Source organism: Scomber scombrus, chromosome 4 (assembly GCF_963691925.1).
Source record: "Scomber scombrus chromosome 4, fScoSco1.1, whole genome shotgun sequence".
Classification (NCBI taxonomy): Eukaryota; Metazoa; Chordata; class Actinopteri; order Scombriformes; family Scombridae; genus Scomber; species Scomber scombrus.
In genome coordinates, this window is record NC_084973.1 from 5,158,880 (window position 1) to 5,178,555 (window position 19,676).

General features: G+C 40.7%; 1 protein-coding gene across 1 annotated transcript in view; it reads left to right on the forward strand.

Moving 5' to 3' along the window:
- The window catches only part of cacna1ba (calcium channel, voltage-dependent, N type, alpha 1B subunit, a), a 153,975-nt gene that overhangs the window by 120,334 nt on the left and 13,965 nt on the right, over positions 1–19,676 (forward strand). The window contains exons 28-44 of the mRNA XM_062417131.1: positions 708–804; positions 2,289–2,449; positions 2,590–2,727; positions 2,911–3,112; positions 3,524–3,688; positions 4,238–4,348; positions 4,428–4,511; positions 5,087–5,092; positions 6,957–7,073; positions 7,560–7,625; positions 7,761–7,852; positions 10,047–10,197; positions 11,776–11,903; positions 13,120–13,216; positions 16,232–16,337; positions 17,811–17,918; positions 19,426–19,510. Of these exons, the coding sequence (XP_062273115.1) occupies positions 708–804; positions 2,289–2,449; positions 2,590–2,727; positions 2,911–3,112; positions 3,524–3,688; positions 4,238–4,348; positions 4,428–4,511; positions 5,087–5,092; positions 6,957–7,073; positions 7,560–7,625; positions 7,761–7,852; positions 10,047–10,197; positions 11,776–11,903; positions 13,120–13,216; positions 16,232–16,337; positions 17,811–17,918; positions 19,426–19,510 (1,914 nt within the window). The remainder of the gene's footprint in view (positions 1–707; positions 805–2,288; positions 2,450–2,589; positions 2,728–2,910; positions 3,113–3,523; positions 3,689–4,237; positions 4,349–4,427; positions 4,512–5,086; positions 5,093–6,956; positions 7,074–7,559; positions 7,626–7,760; positions 7,853–10,046; positions 10,198–11,775; positions 11,904–13,119; positions 13,217–16,231; positions 16,338–17,810; positions 17,919–19,425; positions 19,511–19,676) is intronic.

The following is a 19,676-nucleotide window of genomic DNA, read 5'->3' on the forward strand; positions in this document are numbered from 1 at the left end:
AGCTCCGTATTTAATTAACAAACGTGAGATAGATATCAATCTTCAAATCTCACTCTCTGAAAGAAGAACATGTGTATTTCCCACAAATGTAAACCATGGAGTCCTTTCTATATTTATTTGTGGTGTACTTTGGTACATCAGAGTAGTCCCCGTTGGTTATATTGCCATTAAGAGTCACTCGCTGGTTTCTGCAGACAGATGTGTCTTCACAGAGGATTATAAAAAGTTGTCCCCCCCCCTCCCTCCCTTAAAATACATTTTAAAATTCATATAGTCACCATGTTCCCGTGGTTGTCAATCCGCACTATCACTGTTTAAAGAAAAGAGTTGAAGTTTGACTTCTACCACAGTGCTTGGTCAATGAATATACCACCACACATCACACATGACCCTTTTCTGTCTGCCCAGTACTAGTGATTGCCCTGAGCACTACACCTTACAAATAGCACCATGCACAAACCACAATACCTTACATTACAATGTTTCCAACTAGACTTCCCATTTTCCCCATTGATGTGTTTTTGGTGATATTCAGAGAGTCTATTGTTGTTTACCTCATAAACCCAGCTGACTATCATGTTAAACTTTAGTCTTAAAAAATCTCCCAGTTTATCAATATCAGTAACACATGAAGACATTGATGAAATACAGTACATGATGTTTGTAGATCATTCTTTGTATAGTCTAACTGCGTTTACTCTCCACAGGGGGACCAAAGGCAAAGACATCAGCACGATCAAGTCTCTGAGGGTTCTCCGAGTGCTCCGGCCTCTCAAGACTATCAAACGCCTGCCAAAACTCAAGGTTCTGCTCCGGTGTTGCTCTGTTTCATTTTAATTTATGGAGATGTGGTGGCAGGGCTCAACTGTGATAAAGGCTCAGTCATTTCCTCAAACAGCTGCTCTCTGTAGTTTCTAGCAAACATTACTCAAACAGGAGGAAATGGTGCATTTATTGGGGCCTATTTGGAGATTCACATTTCAGACTGGAGTCTGCACTGCCCACAAACTCAACTGACCGGTTTGCTGAAGGAAGTCTTGAATTCATTTTGGGTTTACTTCTTTTTACAGGATTTTTTGACATTAAAAAAAATATAGAATTACACCAGACTCATCCTACAAAAAAGTATAAATAATTATTTAGGAGTGATACTAAACATCATAGTAGTGCTCTGTTTTATAAGGCACAACGATAAAGCTTTTGAAGCCAAATCAGCTGTACTCCAGAGAGTTGAGTGTGCCTACAGGTGCAACAGAGCATACATTTACCACACCCAACCACATCCATCAATAATACTGGTTATGGTCAAATTAGCTAATTAAAATGACTGTTTTTAGCCTGGTATGAAGTCACTCTTAAAAAGGACTCTGCAATCTAACATTAATATTGTGTATCCTTTGCTGAAGAGCCGTCACTGTTTCCACAAGTAGCAATTACAGGATAAAGTAAGCAGAGTCATAAAGTAATCAAATTGTAGCAATATCTGAGGTTTGCTAACATTAGTCACCACAAGCTGCTGGTCATAGCAGAAAAACCTTTTACACTGTCTCAAATCACATACTTCTGTGTAGTATAGTGTGTATATTCTAACCCTAACCCTTACTTGCGTAGCGTTCAAATTTCGACAGGGTAGTGTTAGGGTTAGGGTCTCAAATCAAACCGCCATTGGGCACTTACCGGAAATGTCGGTTAGCTAGTTAGCAAGCTAGCGTTAGCATTCCTGTTATCGACTGCTAAATTAACCCAATTAACCTACTGATGGCTTACATTTTGACAACAGTTTAGTTGTGCTTGGTGCAAAAGTGACTGTATAATTTACATCTGTATAACGTGGTGATGTTCACTGTAGTTACAATCATCCGCCATTTACTGTTTGAAAAGTGGTCCCTCCCTTCTGCTATGCGACCGTTTGGGGAGAGAAGTGTCCATAGTTACACACTCAACTTTTTGACTATTTTGAGTGCATCATACGGGTACTCATAGTGCACTGCATTTTTCCATACTTCTCAGTATGAACGCACTTATGCACCCAAAATATTAAGTGTAAGTACAGACCTATTAGATTTGAGACACAGCATGAGCGTAGTGACCTGAGCCAGGCTGTTTTATTGCTTAGGAATTCAACTTTTCATTTGTAACAGGAAGAATCTGCTATTTAGTCTGTCAAACATTACATTGAGTAAGGGACTCAAGTTGGGGTAGTTTAATGTTGACGTTATTTGTCTTTGTTGGACTGTTGTTAACATACTGCATGCATTTGTGATGTGTGTGTGTGTGTGTGTCTACAGGCTGTTTTTGACTGTGTGGTCAACTCCTTGAAGAACGTGCTGAACATCCTCATCGTTTACATCCTCTTCATGTTCATCTTTGCCGTTATCGCCGTTCAGCTCTTCAAGGGGAAATTCTTCTTCTGCACAGATGAGTCCAAGGGCTTGGAGAAGGACTGCAAGTTGGTCTACAATCCCACACTTCCACATTTCTTATCTTACAAACTTTGAAGCTGTAGATGGTCATTGTCGGCGTGTTCAAAAGCAGACCCTGTACCTGTCTAACACCACTCAGTTTTAATTCTGCTTTCATGTCTTCCAGAGGGCAGTTTCTAGACTATGAAAAAGACGATGTGGCTGCTATGCCCAGAGAGTGGAGGAAATATGAGTTCCATTATGACAATGTGCTGTGGGCCTTCCTGACCCTCTTCACTGTGTCCACCGGGGAGGGCTGGCCAACGTAAGTGCAGCTACAACTGTCATAGTCTTATGATTTGACCCCTGACAAAACAGGTTTAGTTAAATATCATTTAAGTGTTAAATTAAAAGTTAGGTCGTTGTCACAAGCAGAAAAAGAATACAAAGTGTTTTGAAGCAAGACTTTACAGAGTGGAAATGTCACTGTGCTTTGTTGTCCTTGCAGAGTCTTAAAGCACTCTGTTGATGCTACCTTTGAAGACAAGGGTCCCAGTCCAGGCTACCGGATAGAGATGTCCATCTTCTACGTGGTCTACTTCGTGGTCTTCCCTTTTTTCTTTGTCAACATCTTCGTCGCTCTGATCATCATCACCTTCCAGGAACAGGGCGACAAGGCCTTGTCTGAATGCAGCTTGGAAAAGAATGAGGTAAAGCAAAGACACGACAAACAACTCTGACCTTTATGTTATGTTGACCGATGTCTTTTTATGCAGCGATGTCATCGATGTCTTCACCATGTTCAAAAGTTATGAATGGACTTGGGAAGGCTGATGTAACTTTTCACAGCAGGAGGCACCAGAGACTGAAAACTAATTATCTTCAATGCATCCACCGACACATTCTGCTTTAGTGCACTTCCATGAAATGAGAAGCCAAAGAAAATAACAGGGAACAAAATCTAAAACTTTTCTACTTATCTTTTTAATGGAGGTAAATGTTTAAAGCTTTGGTTAAAGGTCCTCATCAGTACACTCAAACACATTTGTCTATGTCGATTATTACGACTATAATTAGCAACTTGATGAGTTACTAACAATACCTCTGTGTTTGTGTTACAGAGGGCCTGTATTGATTTTGCCATCAATGCCAAGCCTCTGACACGCTACATGCCAGAGAACACCCAGTCCTTCCAGTACAGGATGTGGAAGTTTGTGGTCTCACCTCCGTTTGAGTACTCCATCATGATCATGATCGCCCTGAACACTGTGGTACTGATGATGAAGGTAAGAACTGTTGAAGACGGTATTCACGCTGTAGGTTTGACTTGCAGATAAAAGTGTTAGATACACACAGGTGTACATTTAAGGAAAAACCTTGAATAAATACCCAGCCAGCATGTCCATGTGGGCCCCACAACGTTAAATTTGGGCTGCAATATGGGTCCCATGTGGGTTCGTCCGCAGTTTCCATGGTGGAAAGCAATGTGTAAGACAGCGCTCTCCACCAACACCATCATCATCTTTTGGAAGAATGGTGTTCATCCCTCCAGTAGAATTCACAGACTGTAGAATCAATGCCAAAGCACATTAAAGATGTTCTGGCAGCACATCAGGACCCAACACCATATGAAGACACTTTATGTCGGTTTTTCCTTTAATTTGTCCCCTGTCTGTATTTATAGTCTCAAATCCAGTTTCAGCCGAGTCAGCAATGTCCTAGAATCATAAGCTCAGACACATCATTTCGCACTTTCTATCCCACATTCAGGAAGGAAAATACCTGTTGTTTCTGTACAGGAGAAAAGTGAAAAAAAACTTCCTTTTGTCTTTCAGTTCCATGGAGCTCCAGACTTCTATGAAGCCATGCTGAAGAACCTCAACATTGTCTTTACCACTCTATTTTCTCTGGAATGTATCCTCAAGATCATTGCTTTCGGCCCACTGGTGGGTAACATTCACAAAACAACAGCGAATATCACAAATAATCAATATCAACTAATGACTTTGAGCTGTTGTCTCTCAGAATTACCTAAAGGACGCCTGGAATGTGTTTGACTTTGTGACAGTGTTGGGTAGCATCACTGACATCCTGGTCACTGAAATCAAGGTAAGAGCACCCTCCCTTACACACTCCATTACTCACTGCAACAAAGCTGAAAACACTGTATCTATACAACGCTGCTTTCATGGTAATGAGCCGTGGCAGGGAGCGTCTGCAGCGCAAGCTTTGTGCAAACAAGCTAACTAGGCACATCAGCAAAGACAATCACATGGCACCAGCCCAGAAAGGGATGGAGACGAGGGCTGTTGTGTTGATAGGATGGATTTATCATAGAGGGTTTACAGGAACTCTTAGTTCATAGTAAACTTTAATGTGTGCTTCACAGTTTGTGTTGTTTGACAGTTTCAGTGCTCTTACATGCTCTGTTTACATGTGTGTATTGTGAAATAACCTATGACTGATTTACATGTGTGTATTTGTTGAGCTCTATCACTTTATGTTGTACAATATGACTGTTCTCTTGTGTCTTCTTCTTTCTCTTACACTCTCTCTCTCTCTCTCTCTTTCTGTCTTCCTCTTCCTCTTTATATCTCTCTGTCTTTGTCTCTCCCCCGCTACATTTTTCATCTTGTTGATTGTCGTCCCCGGTGCTCCCATGCTCTGGTCCAAATCATCAATAGACTACGGTGAGTGACAACGCATTCTGGTCTCTTGAATGTGACTTATAAGAGGACTGCAGTGATTGAGTATAACACTTTGGTTAAGTTGGGGGACAAGGTTATCTTATGTACTTCCTAACATAAATGTGATTGTGAATCAACATGTTGGTCTCATGTATGAAAACCTTTTCACAGAATACATAATACAGTAATTGATGTTTGGGGTTATTTAGGCATGGTGTCATTACATAATTTGTCCAGCAGAGCGCACTTAGAGTTCATAGTTCACAATACTGTTAGCAGATTGAGGGGTGGAGTTAGCATCACAGCTCTGTAGTGCAGACTTGGAGTCGTGTCTCGTCTCCTAGTAAGTTGGAAGCAAGTTTGTCAAATAAATACTGAGAAGTTAATAAACAATGACCCCGTCATTTCCCCTTTTCATTATTACTAATATAACATTAAGTCCATCCCTGACAACATGTACCTGATGCTTTTCACATGTTAGCTTTGTTAGCAGCTACAGTTTGTCAGTACAGTCAGTAATGTAGCAGACTTAAAGGTTAGCATCAGTAATGTAGCAGACTGAAAGGTTAGCATCAGTAATGTAGCAGACTGAAAGGTTAGCATCAGTAATGTAACAGACTGAAAGGTTAGCATCAGTAATGTAGCAGACTGAAAGGTTAGCATCAGCAATGTAACAGACTGAAAGGTTAGCATTAAAGCATCTTTCTGCAGCTCAGCAGACAGTGCAGCAGAGGACTGAATCTCGCTAAGTTGTGACCTAGCTAATGAGACACAATGCTGGAAAGTAAATAATCAACGTCCTCATCTCTTACCAACCAGAGTTAATCATTCATCGACATTAGCTGTTAGCCACATTAGCTGCTAGCCAACTAACAACATAGCTACCTCCATACAAATATGCGATCCAAAGTTAAGTTGAAACTAACAAGAGGCTTCAGTATTCTGAGTTATCTAAATAAAGTTGATATATTTTAAAGTTACAGTCTGTCTAGAGTGTTTTTGTTTATGTTTTTGTTTCTCCAGAATGTTCTTTGCCAAGCTACAGCAGAGGGTCACTTTCTAAAAGACACATGTAGGAGTGTGGAATGAAGCAGCTTGTTACTGAAGTTATAGAATGAAACACATACTATGTATTTATTTACACTTCTCCCACGTTAACTGTTGTTAGCTCAACTCGTGACATGTTCATCACTTAAAAACATTCAGGTTCCCATATGAATGTTGGAACAGGTTTTGCTGGTTGTAATCATTCCTTCAATTCACACTGCACATTCTGAAGTGCCCTTAGTGGAAATGATGGGGGCCAAAAAAAAAACTATAAAATGGTTTATTATCTGATGTGAATTAGATGGTTCAGCAGTCTGAGTTCAAGTCAAATCAAGTGAATATTTTCTAAATTCACGGTCTTTGTAGTTAGACATTTCCTCTTTGTGTTACTGTCTCTACACCTCAGTTCAGCATGGAAACACAAGGAGGTAATGTACAAAAAGCATTATATGGTAATCCACTTGATACCTCTGGATCTGGCTCCTCCAGACTGCTTAAGTAGTCTGGAGGAGATATCTGATATAAGATTCAGATAAACTTTTTAATCCATTTTTTCAGAAAACAAAGACAGTGAAGATTGTCCCCCATCATTTGCATTGGAAGTGCAGCAGCAGGGAATGTGTTACCAGTCCATCTTGACAGAAGGAGTGATTACTATTGTTTTGAAAGAAAAATGTTAACCTGTCCTGTAATGGGGATCAGTATGTCACCTCTGTGCTAGTTTGTAGGCGACTGAATAAGTAAGTGTTGATAAAAGTGTCTTTATCAGTGAGTGATAATGTGTTTGCTAAGTGCTTGATGTTGTGTTCATGTCTAACAGGACAGACTGTTGAACCTGAGCTTCCTGAGGCTGTTCAGAGCCGCTCGGCTCATCAAGCTGCTGAGGCAGGGTTACACCATCCGCATCCTGCTGTGGACCTTCGTCCAGTCCTTCAAGGTGCTCACACACACTAACTGACATGCTCACACATATATTGCATATAAATAGTAAATAGACTGTACTTATGTAGTGCTTTTTCTAGTCTTATTGACCACTCAAAGTGCTTTTACACTACATGTCACATTCACCCATTTACACACATTCATACACTGATGAAAGGGGCTACCACACAGGGTGCCAACCTGCTCATCAGGAGGAACCTAACTTTCATCCACACATTCACACACCATTAGCGCAACCATTGGGAGCAATTTTGGGGTTGCTCGAGTACACATCGTCACGTTGACTGGAGGAGCCGGGAATCAAATCGCCAATCTTCCGATTAGTAGACGACCCGCTCTGCCTCCTGAGCCACAGCTGCACCCACATCCTCATGCACCCACAGTCACTCCCCGCACACACAAACTCAAACATGCTGACAGGAATCATTTTGAGTGGATATTAATAATTGAATGTGTTTTGGTTTTCTTTTGTTCCCTTCAGGCCCTGCCTTATGTTTGCCTGCTGATTGCTATGCTGTTTTTCATTTACGCCATCATTGGGATGCAGGTGGGTGACACACACTGTCTGTTGTGGTCATAGAGGACATGAGAACCATACAGTGGTACAGTGACCTGGTCTGAATGTGGAAAAACATTTGCACATTGCTAAGACAGTAAAAATCCACTTGTATCTCTATTGTAGGTTTTTGGCAACATTGATCTGAATGAGGACACAGCTATCAATCACCACAACAACTTCCGCACTTTCCTCCAGGCTCTCATGCTGCTGTTCAGGTATACACTTTATTATGTACTGCATACACCTTATTGAGAACACAGAGGTTCTCTACAAAAAAAAACTGTCATCACATGGATTTTTGAAAGGGGAAACAGTCTGGTGGGTAGTGAACATCATATCACACAATATCATAGCAGCCATATATAAGTATATCCTGAGAGTCATCTGTTAGGTAGAAATGTAGAGCGCAGAAGACGATTCAATCTCTTTCTAAGACTCTAATCATTATCCTCAAATAATCAAACCTGGAAAGAAACCCTCTGACTATACATCGTATTGTAGCTGGTCAAGTATAAGCTGCTTTAAACTATTTTATATACTGTTGGGTAAATGAACCCTTACATACTGTTCAGGGTCAAATTTGACCCATTTTTAGAGTTGTTAAAACACCCTATACACATTTATTGTAACTGGACTTCTCCTAATGTGATCCACAGTATACAAAAATGGAAATATAATGGAAATTGTAACGAGTTATTGATAGGGATGTCCGATATTATCGGCCCTCCGATATTATCGGCCGATATTCACTTAAAAATGTAATATCGGGAAGTATCAGTATCGGGTTTTTATAACCGATATTTGTTCTGTAGGCTTCAGCATTTCCGAGCCTGCATGAACGCAGCATGGGACGTTTACCCGCACGCGCTTGATGACGTATAACAACAACACGCTGGACTCGTGGGTTGCTAACCGTGGCTAACCGTGGCTAACAAGTTCATAGCGTCCACCGCCATGTACACGAACACACAAACACAAACGAGGTTTACCTCGTCGTTGTCATTTTCTCTGTTATGCTTTCGGTGAGTCGCCTCTGTGACGTCACCGTCAGAGTCCGGTGGGTCCTAATTGGGTCCTACTCTGCTGGAGACACAACAGCTGCGAGGAGCGAGCGAGAGAACGTTCCTGTAAAGGTCCCGCCTCCAGAAACGGGGTTTAAGGCAGATTTTTTTCTTCTGTGTCGGAATGTTATGTTGTTACCTAATAGTTTTGGTGTAAAAAGCCTGCAGATAACGGTATCAGAAATTAAGAGTTGGGGAATATCGGAATATCGGATATCGACAGAAAAGTCAATATCGAGCATCCATAGTTATTGAGTATGAGGAACACACAATGCTCCTTCTGCTCTGCCAGACAGTGTGTGTTCAGCAGGCCTTCAGGACAAGAGCAGAGACAAGCTCCAGTAAACAGCTACACATCCTCAAACTCTGCAAAGAGCCATTCTGTTCCAGAGACTATGCAAGTTGTATTAGAATATACGGTGGAATTAAATTTACCATGCATGGCTGGTACAATCTGAGATCCTCTGCACGTTTAGCTGTGGCCAATTGAGTCTCGTATTTAGGAAGTGAATTATTCATTGCATCTGAATTTCTGTAAATACTTGAATATCAACCATGAAGCTTACACAGAAAAAAAGCAGCATTAACACCTGACGATGTCATCAGGCATGGCAAATTTCTCATTTCTATCCCCAAAACTGAAACTGCAATCCAAACTAGGGCTGGACGATATGGACAGAATCCACTATCATGATATTTTTTTTAAAAGATTTTTTCGGCATAGACACCTTTTATTGACAGTAGAGAGACAGGGAATCACGGGAGAGAGAGGGGGGTGTGACATGCAGCAAAGGTTCGCCTGCCGGGACTCGAACATAAGATTCTTGATGAATAATCATCAGTAATGTGGATATAATGACTAAGTAGATAAAGGCAGATAATAGAACAGTCTGTTAAGCTCAGAAAAAATTACATTTTTACTGTAATGCAGCCTTTAAAAGCAGGAAAAGACACTTATTCCATATCACCATATTACCATATTCTAAATCTAAGACGATGTATATAAAATATCACAATATCGATATAATATTGATTTATTGCCCACCCATAATTCAAACTATAAAATTAAAAACTCTCATGAAATCTTCTCTGAAATTCAAAGCACGGTGCAGATTTCATCCTCAGCACCATTACTTGACTGATCCAGAGTAAAGGATGATGGTTTTACTGGTAAAGCATGAACTGGTGCTTGTATCTACGATATCTGATTGTCTTCGGGTCCAACAGGCATCACAGTAACATTAATCACATGTAATTCAATGATCTATCAAGAAACAGCACAGACCACCAACACAAACACAACCACGTCTGTAAAATGTTTGTCTCTCTGTCTTTTCATGTGCATCAGGAGCGCGACGGGCGAGGCATGGCACGAGATCATGTTATCATGTCTGAGTCACCGAGCCTGTGACGAGCGATCGGGGAATCATGGGAAGGAGTGCGGCAGTGATTTTGCCTACTTCTACTTTGTCTCCTTTATCTTCCTCTGCTCCTTCCTGGTCAGTACTGAAACACAGCTACATGTTAATACTCACATAGTTCACATTATATAGTTCTTGTGAAGTTTTTGAAAACCATCCATTTTATTGCATCTGAAAGGAATATATACATATATATATTTGTACCCACCTTACTAATAAGAAAGGTGAGCTTTACACAATCTCCATATTGTATTTTAAAGCTTATCACAGTCAACATTTCTGCATAGACAAGTTAGCTGACACTGTTAGAAGCACTGCAGTCCAAACACCTTTATTCAGTTTTTTTTAAAGTTTTTTTTAATACTTTTCTTCCAGAATTTTGTACAGACAGAATATAGACAGCATCAATGCAATGGATAAGCTCATCAATCGAAGTTACACTATGGAAAAAAATGAATATGGTTGCATACGATATGTCAAAATAACTTAAATACAGGTTATATACTGTAGCATCCATGTTAAAACTAAAGAAAACAGAACAAACAAAAAGAGACAGGAAAGAGGAAATAGAAAAAATATATATGTGTATTAGAAAAAATCATAGAGAACTATGGAGTTATGAGTATGTCATCAGCGACTATAACAATATCATCATTGTTTATCTTAACTACAATATATCAAATACAAGACAAGTTATCACTTCTTTGTGAAAGCTATGTGTCCCATTTTTCCCAGAGGACATCTCCTTTGTGCTTTTGCAGTTCGTTCCATACATTGAATGTTTTCAATTATGACTTCCCATTGGTTGATAGCGGGAGGTTCCTCACAGAGCCATCATCTTGTTATGGCCTTTTTATTAACAGCTATAAAGATGTTTAGGAGGTATCTGTAAGGCTGGGTGATATGGACAGAATCAAATATCATGATATTTTTGACCAAATACCTCAATATCGATATTTTGACAATATTGTAATAATGACTATCAGTGCTTTCACAAAATATTTACACAATGAAGTTATTGATAAATAATCATCAGTAATGTGTTTATAATGACTAAGTGGATAAAGGCAGATACTAGCACAGTCTGTTAAGCTCAGAAAATGAAATTTTTACTGTAATACAGCCTTTAAAAGCAGGAAAAGACACTTATTCCATATGACTATATTACCGTATTCTAAATCTATATCTATCTTTAAATATCTATGAAATATCATGATATCAATACAATATTGATTTATTGCCAGGCCTAGGTATTTGTATCTTGGTAGCTCTAAGTCCATGTTTCCCTGGTAAAAGGATAGGCAGGTGAATTTAACATCATAATGTAAGACCTCTCTGATAGTACTGTGAACTCCTTCTCAGAGGGATTTAAGAATGGGGCAGCCCCTAAATATGTGTGTATGGTCTGCCACACAGTGACCACAGCATCTCCAGTACTTGGGTTGCAATCCTGTCTCTTCAGGACAGCTTTTTGATAATGATTGCAAAGTCTGAAGGCCCGGTGGGACCAGATGGCACAGAAAGGTTTGAAATGATTAGTGCTGGAAGCTTGCTGACTACTTGCAGGACTTTCTAATGAACTACTATCAGCTGCTGAGCTAACTGCTGACATTCAATCACAACGAAGTTGCAAACTAATCTTCCTCTGTGTTTCAGATGCTGAACCTGTTTGTAGCCGTCATAATGGATAACTTTGAGTACCTTACTAGAGACTCCTCCATCCTGGGGCCTCATCACCTCGATGAGTTCATCAGGGTCTGGGCTGAGTACGACCCGGCTGCGTGGTATGTTCAAACCTTCCTCTGGGCCCAAAGAGAATAGCATACAAAGCGGAGTGAATAGACGCCCTAATCTTACTCCTCTCTTCCCCGTTTGAGACTAAGGTGACTGAGCGAGGTCCTCGCACAGAGGCCTCGTTCCAATACCTTGTTGTATGCAGTCAGCCACTGATGATCACTGTGATGTTTAAGCTGTCCTGAACGTTCTGTTTATTTATGTGCTTGTTCTTTTCCGCAGCGGACGGATTTCCTATAAGGACATGTACAATTTGTTACGTATTATCTCACCCCCACTTGGCTTAGGAAAGAACTGCCCTAATAGGGTAGCATACAAGGTTTGCAACCACCAGACATTTCCGTCACTAGGGTGCTTTGTGTACCTCTATGCCAAGAGACTTTTAACTGAATGGCTGTGCACCAATTAAATCGCCTTTTACACTAGCACCCGCCCCCTCCAAACTGACTGGCTTTGGTTTGATGATGCCGGAGTGGAAACAAAGCTTTCAAAGCCACGGTGTTGTCCCAACATGCCGCCTGCCAGGCCTGCTTCCTCCTGTCTGTAATGTTTAGACAGCAGATACAGTACATCCCATTTCTCCCTGATTTAACCCAAAAAAAACCATCACTGATCGCCACATTCAGATCTTAGAAGATACTCTAAATAAAGACATAAGGCATGTCATTCTGATCTTTTTGTCTGCCGGAGGAAAGCAAGGCTGTGAGTTAAAAAAAAGCCCCAAACTAAAAGCTCGGGCTGGCATTGAAACCTTTGTCTCCGTGCACCCTGGTTGAAGTACCAGGGGGATGTCTGTGAGCATGCCGAGGCAGACATCCCCATTACAATGCTGTCATTTCTCTTCCCTCTCATCAGCATCTCCTGTGTGTCGGGTCAAAGCCATCGTCCCCTCCTCTTTCTCTCCCCTTCCCTCTCCTACTCACCCTTGTTACCATCCCATGTTTCCTCTCAGGCAGCTCCACAGAGATGCATCCCCGCGCCCCGACACAGCGGCCGAGGATGGCATCCACCTCACATCCTCACTCCAAAGGAAATCTATTAACAACAGATTTCTGTTTTTTGTGCCTTTCCTTTACATTCTTCTCATTTTGTTTGATTTCTTCCCTTTTGTTCCTCTCCTCCTTCTCTAACTCCCCCCCCATCCTTCTCTGATTTTTGCATTTTGTTTGTTTCTTTTCTTTTTTTAAATTTTCCTACCCTGTGAAGTGGCCGTATCAAGTACCTCGATATGTATCAGATGCTGCTCCACATGTCCCCACCCTTAGGTTTGGGAAAGAAATGCCCGCCAAGAGTCGCCTACAAGGTAGACCCTCCTCCTCCTAAGCCTTCTTCCCTCTGCTCTCATTGGCGTGAACTCAAGCCAATGTCTGTGCTCTTCAGTGTTTCTTCCTTTCTTCACTTTGTTTTGCTAGCGCTCTGATATTTTTTGGTGTAAGCCCCCCACCCTCATAGTCCTGGTCTTTACTGCTGTGTGGGATAATACCCAACACTTCTAATAACAACACAGTAGACTTAAAGTTATGCTAATTAAAAGAAATATATATATATATATGTATATATATATACACATATATATATATATATATATGTTTACAAAAGACTCCCTTATGTCACTAATTCCTTTTGAATGGTACGCCCTAGTGGGGGTTTATTTTGTGGAGCAGTGTGCGTGTGTGTGTGTGTAGCTTCTGCTTTTCTGTGGGATAGCTACTTTCTGTGTGCGCTTTTCACTTTGTGGTTCTGTCTTTGCTGCCCATTCACTCATTCTTTCTCTCATCTCATGTCATCTCAGTCTGTCCACTGGTGGGAATATTTATGTCTGTGTGTGTGTGTGTGTGTGTGTGTGTGTGTGTGTGTGTGTGTGTGTGTGTGTGTGTGTGTGTGTGTGTGTGTGTGTGTGTGTGTGTTAGTGCTGCACAGTGTAAAGCTACATGGGAAATAACATCCATGTGAATAAAGCTAGATTCTACATGTTTTAGCTCAGACTGACTGAGAAGTTCAAATACAACAGAAGTTCAAATATAACATCTCCAACATTGTGTGAATATTTTTGGCATAGAATGAGCGTCATGCAAGAACATTGTTATATTTTTTTATCCTGAACCCTTTTTAACTTTCTCTCTGGGCTTCAATTTTTACTACTTGGATTTAGCAAAACTATCAACTACTATCAAATTCACTGTCATCAAACTGCTATATAAGACTGACTGACTGACACCGTCTGAGCTTAAAGTCCAGCTGCTGAAAATCAGTCATGCTAAACCAATCAATTAATCAATCAAACGTTATTTATTCAGCAGCTATCATTCAGGTTCATGTAGTTTAAAGTGCTTCACAGTTGATTGACAAGCCGATAATAATAATAAGAGACGTGTGTAGACCGAGGTCAACATAAAGAAATTGAATAAAAGCAAAGAGGAAATTACAAAGACTTGCTAATTCGATAAAGCAAAAAGTTCCATAGATGGGAGGAGAAGAGGAGCAGAGTCCTGTATGGGTCCCATTTTGTAAACCTGCAGTGCTTAAGACCACACCCGACCCGTTATCCAACAGCATCACTTATTAAATTTCGTACCTGACCCGCTTTAAATAGAACCAAAACCTGATCCCAACCCCTACTTAAAATCAGTCTTCTACATCCAATACAAAAAAATGCCCACTTGCTTTTCTTTTTCTCAGGTCTGGGAGGATGCATGCACCAATAAACTACATGATTTAAAAACATTTTTATCCGCTTGAATTGTGGGTTTATTGTTGTGGATGTTTTACTGAAAATATATATATTAGTGTTTGCAAGAATTACATCCTAAAAAAAGCTCAATTGTTGTACTTTAGACTCGTGATTTGCACGTGTCCGACTCGTACCCACGAATTACACAGTAGGGTATTTTTTAGAGCCCGACCGATACTGGATTTTTGGGGCCGATACTGATATTAGAAAGTAAAACAAATCCGATATCGACATATTGGCCGATAATCATATTTATACAGAATGTATATAAACACAATTTTTTTCAAAAAAACTAGTGATAAAGATATGTATTGGATGAATGAATGGGGGTCTGCTGCGTATGTCTTAACCACTGGACCACCTGTGCGCCATCTCTAATATTTTTCACTCTTTTCATCAAAATTTGCACGTCACCCACAAGTACCCGAACCCCTGCAGGACTGTGGTGAGGAGAATATCACAGTCACAAAAGACGACAAGAAAGTGTATTCCATTAACACTCTCAGAGCAAAGAAGATGTTTAACTGCACAGTTACCTGCATACAGACAGTGATGCTTTAGAATTTCCTAGCAACTACTGCATGCCAAAGTCTGCATACTAACACATATTTTTAAACCCAAAACACCATGATCCACATCGCCCTGACCAATAGAATGTTCATTTAAGATAAAACATATTTTAATTTTAATTTGGATCTCAAATCAGCTGTACAGTACTTATATGAATGTTTCTTGCATGAGGCCCATTGTCTCAAACAGCTATTATGTGTCAGTTTTGGAGTCTTTCTAATTGTGCAGCCTGTGGTTTTGTGTGTGTGTGTGTGTGTGTGTGTGTGTGTGTGTGTGTGCGTGCATATGCGTTTGCCCCTCAGCTCTCCATCCCCCCGTCTCATTCTGACTCTGGTCTTTCTTACTTTCTGCACTGCCACTGATAGCACATGTAGGTGAATGCTTTTTGTGTTCAGGGGAGCTCAACTCTTACAGCAACAATCCCGCAGCATCCAATGAAAGCATCCAATGGTGCCATTACCTGTTTTTTTTTTACGAACCAAGTCTTCTCCGCTAAGGCTGCCCACGCTTTGTGGAATGGACACTCTTTATTGCTAGCTGCCAGCGTACATGTAGAGCAACCCCTTCTCAACTCCCAAGTTGATGATTGCTAGGATGGCAACCACAGAGTCGAGCTCCTGCGACTGTCGAGGCACCTTCATGGTTATGCGTTTACATGCCTTCTCTCACTTTTTTTTCGGTCAATGTCAGTCTTGCACCAGTGCACTTTGACTTGCAGCGTAGTGCATACTGTAGCCAATAGCAGTGAATGTGAATGTCTAGTTTGTCTCTTCTGTATGTACTTGTTGAGAAAGCTTTTTGTGCGCTGAACGGAGTCAACACTTCCACTTATTTAACCAAATTTAGCAAATCACCTGTGAGCTACTTTAGGCAGCGTGAATCCTTATAAAGGTATCAGATGCACAGCAGCACACAGATTGATTTCTCTTGGGTGGACTTCTATGTTCTGATCAGGATGTTTGCTGTCGCTCAGTGATCCAACTTTCACCCCCCCCCCCACACGTCTCCTCTCCTCAGCGCCTCGTCAAAATGAACATGCCCATCGCCGACGACAACACCGTCCACTTCACCTCCACCCTGATGGCCCTGATTCGCACCGCCCTGGAGATCAAACTGGCCTCAGGTCAGAGAAACACACCACACATCATCAGAAAAGAATCATTGAAACAGACTAGCACTATATGAGTACTGTTTGCCTTGTAATGATCTAACACATATTACACAGTGTAACTTATTGAGGGTTCACACAGGGCCACACTGTCATGAATCACAGTGTCAAATAAAACTAAGTCTACCTACAGTTATACTGGAAGTAGAGATTATAAGGCATCATAAGATTTTAACACATTGGAAGTGAACAATAATTATAAACATTAAAGAATGATCTGGGCTTTGCTTTAACTATTGTTTATAAAACTATTCAACTGATATGTGTATAGTAAAGGTGAATAACTGAAGTGAATGATGCAGCGTTATCTACTGTGTACTTGGTTTAAGAGGCCTGATAGACAGATTAGGTGACTGTTCTGAATTGCCAGTTAAAGTTACCAATTATGAAAGCTCCAGGTTGAAGCATTAATGGAGATTTTGTAGCAATACTTGCTTGATGTTGGGGTGGCTTCTTGCAGAGTATGGACACATTACAATAATTGACAGAAGATGAAGTGAAGGCATGAACAACTCTCCTTAGGTCAGTGGCAGACAGATGACTGGAATGTTGAGATGCTTCTCAGACTGACAGCTTGGTATTGGTCTGCATGAAGCCATGTTGCAAATATAGCAAATATAATGATCTTAGTCTCGTTAATCTGTAGAAAGTTACAAGACATCCAACACTTAATATGGTCATTGCACTCCTGTAGGGAAACCAGTAACAACATCAACAGGATTAACAGGAAGATATGATGGTCTATCATCTACATAGAAATGAAACAAGATATTGTGTCTTCAAATTATTTAAGGGTATGTGATGTTGTATGTGGTTTAATGTCATAATTGGCACCACTGTAGCTAATAATATATTAATTGTAATATCCTGATATTAAATTGAGGTTGAATTTAGCATAAGCAATATGTGCTGTTAATGAGTTTATAATGTGCTGCATCAAAACTTAACTCTAGTTTTTCATAAGGCTTAAAACATAAGAGCTAAATGAAGCGAATGCAAAAAGCTAAAATTTAACAAGCAAATAAAACTCCAAAAAGTCACCCCATCATCATCAAAGTGCAACCTTTAGCAGCCAGCTAGTCCCTATCAGAGTGACAGATGTGATTTTGTTCTCAGAGCTGGAAAATGAGCAAATATGGCTCCCATTTGGACTCATTAGCAGGCTTTGTGCTGTGCTAGGCGTGTCTGCTGCACTCCCTCTCTCTCGGCATCACTGCCTCTCTCCGTGCACTTCTAATGAGGATTTCTCTCTTTGTGCTTCATCTCGCATCAACTCATTTCCTGCTTTTCCTGCATTTGTGCCGTAAATGAAAGATTAACCATCTGGAAGGTTAAAAACAGTCCAGTAAACAGGGCGTGACAGGCGATTGCTACATGTTTCAATAAAGGAAGGTAAAAATCTCTCTCTTTCTCTCTTTGGATTTACAGGTATGGTGGCCCAGCGGTTATCTGACGCTGAGTTAAAGAAGGAATTGTCCACAGTGTGGCCCAACCTTTCTCAAAAGACCATGGACCTGCTAGTGACGCCACATAAACGTAAGTATTTCACCATCACCTTCATGTCTGGCCGAGCCGTGTTACAGTACACTGTCTCCTAAAGAGAAGTTTAACCACCAACATCTGTTGACTGATAACCTCAGACAGAAGACGAACAAACAAAGTAACTCATGCATGACTTTTACTGACTCAAATCAGTTGAATGTTGCAGCCAATGCCAAAGTGCCATTGCACTGCTGTAACAAATGCTGGCTCCAAAAGACTCCAGCTGTGTGACAGTCAAACAGAGAGACCCACAGTTCCACAGTTGCATTTTTCACATGTTTTTATAGTTAAGCCTTAAACGGGGCACACGTTTTGGGAGTGTTTGTGCCTTGGTTTAAAAGGTGTCTTGAATGTGTTGCTTCATCTCTAAAACCAACGAGTGACAATGTATATCATGTCCACGTTCGCTAAACAGCTACCAATACAGATGTTTGATGAAGGTTTTAAATTACAGTATGTGTGTGAGTCTATGTATGTAGGTTTAGGACCCGTATTTATCAAACTTGTAAGAATCTCACAGCCAATCAGACACAAGGATTTACTAAACACCTGTCATATTATTATATATTTTTGAAAAAATACCATAAGAACCAGTGTATAAGATGCAACATTTAATGCGATAATTGCTCCGGCTAATATAATAATTATCTTGACCTGTGATATTTTGTACAATTACTCCAAAACATATCTCAGACAGTGTGTGTTTTACCATGTTTAACCATTGTTTTATTGTCAAATCTGTGAGTAGCAGTAAAAGTAAAGGATTTTTACTTTTATTTTCTACTTATAAGTCATAAATGTCAGTTTAAAGAGTTTTTCTACAGGACTTGGTAAGTACGTGTGTTACAGCTCTGAGCTTGTGAGCTTTGTGTTTGCTGCCATCTTTTGGTGAGAAGTGTCCACAGTCTCACTACATGAGAGCCTGACCGACATTAGTTGTGACGCTTGTTTTGTTTACCTTAAAAAAAATCTATTTTAATTACTTACTGTGAATTAATCAAGTCATTCACTGTAAAAGTTTATTTTCTTTAAACTAAACCATTAGAGAGATGAGCAGGCAAATAGAGATGAATCCAGGAGAGAGAAATGAGTCAGCAGAATCTCCTCTCCTCTCATCCCCTCCCCTCATCTCACTCTTCTCCTCTCCTCCTCATTCTCTCTGCTCTTCCATCTCCTCTCCTCTTCTTTCCTCTGCTCTCCTCTCCTCTTTGTCTCCTCTCTTCCATCTCCCCCCCTCATCCTCTCTGCTCTTCTTTCGCATCTTTTCGTCTCTTCATTCTCTCCTATCTTCTCCTCTTTGTCTCCTGTCCTATCCTTTCCTTTCCTATCATTTCCTTTCCTCTTTGTCTCCTCTTCTACATCTCCTCTCCTCATTCTCTCTGCTCCTCCATCTCTTCTTCTCTCCTCTCCTCATTCTCTCCTATCCTCTCCTCTTTGTCTCCTCCTCTCCTCTCCTCTCCATCTCCTCTCCTCATCATGTCTTCTCTCCTCACGTCCTCAGCCAATGAACTGACAGTAGGAAAGGTTTATGCGGCCCTGATGATCTTTGACTACTACAAGCAGAATCGAGCGAAGAGGCTGCAGCTGCAGCAGCAGCAGCAACAGGGCGGGACTGGCTCACAGGTACAACATTCACTCAGCACACATGCCTGCACACTGCACACACACACACACACAAATGCACAAACACCCTCTTTCAAAGACACACTGACGCAGTAGTGCAAACCTGTATGCATGTGCTCACATACATTC